The sequence below is a fragment of the Malurus melanocephalus genome, unplaced genomic scaffold, assembly GCF_030028575.1.
Source record: "Malurus melanocephalus ecotype Western Australia unplaced genomic scaffold, MMel_1.1 scaffold_8899, whole genome shotgun sequence".
NCBI classification, from domain to species: Eukaryota; Metazoa; Chordata; class Aves; order Passeriformes; family Maluridae; genus Malurus; species Malurus melanocephalus.
In genome coordinates this window covers 1-1,184 of record NW_026632129.1, presented here as the reverse complement: position 1 = coordinate 1,184, position 1,184 = coordinate 1, and the positions used below count along the sequence as shown (strand labels likewise).

Sequence of the window (1,184 nt, the reverse complement as noted above, 5' to 3'; positions counted from 1 at the left end):
TTCTCCTTGCAGGTGCGGGAGCTGGAAGGGGAGGTTGATGCTGAGCAGAAGCGCAGCGCTGAAGCCGTGAAGGGTGTGCGCAAGTACGAGCGGAGGGTGAAGGAACTGACCTACCAGGTAAGGCAGGACGTCTCCTGGCCTCACAGAGTTTTCTCACAGCAAGTCACATTTTGCATACACAATCCGCAAGGGGAATTGTTAACCTTGCCTGATGCAGAACCAAGAACTGACCCTCTGTTTATCACCCAATTTAGTCTGAGGAAGACAGGAAGAATGTCCTCAGGCTTCAGGATCTGGTGGACAAGCTGCAAATGAAAGTGAAATCCTACAAGAGACAAGCTGAGGAAGCTGTAAGTACCACTTCATCCAAACCAAACTTTCTTCTGGTGGAGGTTGAATTCTGTATCTGTTTTCCTCTGTATGACTTTTTGAAACCTTGACTGTTTTGATGCAATGTGATGATGTTTTGATATGATGTGATGATGCTTTGATACAATGGGGAATGTGAGAGTAAGACTTGATCAGCTTGGGAGGAAATATACWTTCCCAACCCTATTTGTTTTGCTGTAAGCCTCATTTCCCAGTCTGTTTCTTCCTTTWTACCTTACCCTAGATGTCAGAAGCAGCTGTCAATCTGCATATTCACAATTATAACATGAACTCTGCCTAAACTGGGCTGTGTATCATGTCTGTTTGACATTCCAATATTCTTTTCTCTTCTGACACACTTGACACCCTGAACAGCTTCTCATCTTGGTTTTGAATCTGCTATGCTAGCTCAGTTGTGACATTCGAATTTTTGTTTACCCTGTTTTCAAAAAATAAATGGCCACACACTGWMTGCTGTTTTCMCAACTCCCTYTCCCCACACAGGAGGAGCTGTCCAATGTCAACCTCTCCAAGTTCCGCAAGATCCAGCACGAGCTGGAGGAAGCCGAGGAGCGGGCTGAYATTGCAGAGTCACAGGTCAACAAGCTCCGTGCGAAGAGCCGGGAGATTCATAAGAAGGTAGAAGAAGAGGAATGAGGCTCCCAAGGCTAAACAGTGACCTGAGGAATGCATGAAATGTAAACCTCTGTGTTGCTTTCTTCTGTAATTATCATTTATAGCTAGGTAATAAAGACAGTAGAGACCTTTGCATATGAACACTGACTGGCATGCTTTATTTATTTATTTATTTATTT

At 44.3% G+C, this 1,184-nt stretch overlaps 1 protein-coding gene across 1 annotated transcript; it reads left to right on the top strand.

Moving 5' to 3' along the window:
* Positions 1-6: 6 nt before the first annotated feature.
* Positions 7-1,125, top strand: LOC130588656 (myosin-8-like; the record flags this gene model as incomplete). The annotated part of the gene is made up of 3 exons (XM_057389555.1): positions 7-117; positions 255-350; positions 874-1,125. Coding segments are annotated over 3 exons (360 nt in total), but the record flags the coding sequence as incomplete, so codon positions are not given.
* Between the last annotated feature and the right edge of the window lie 59 nt (positions 1,126-1,184).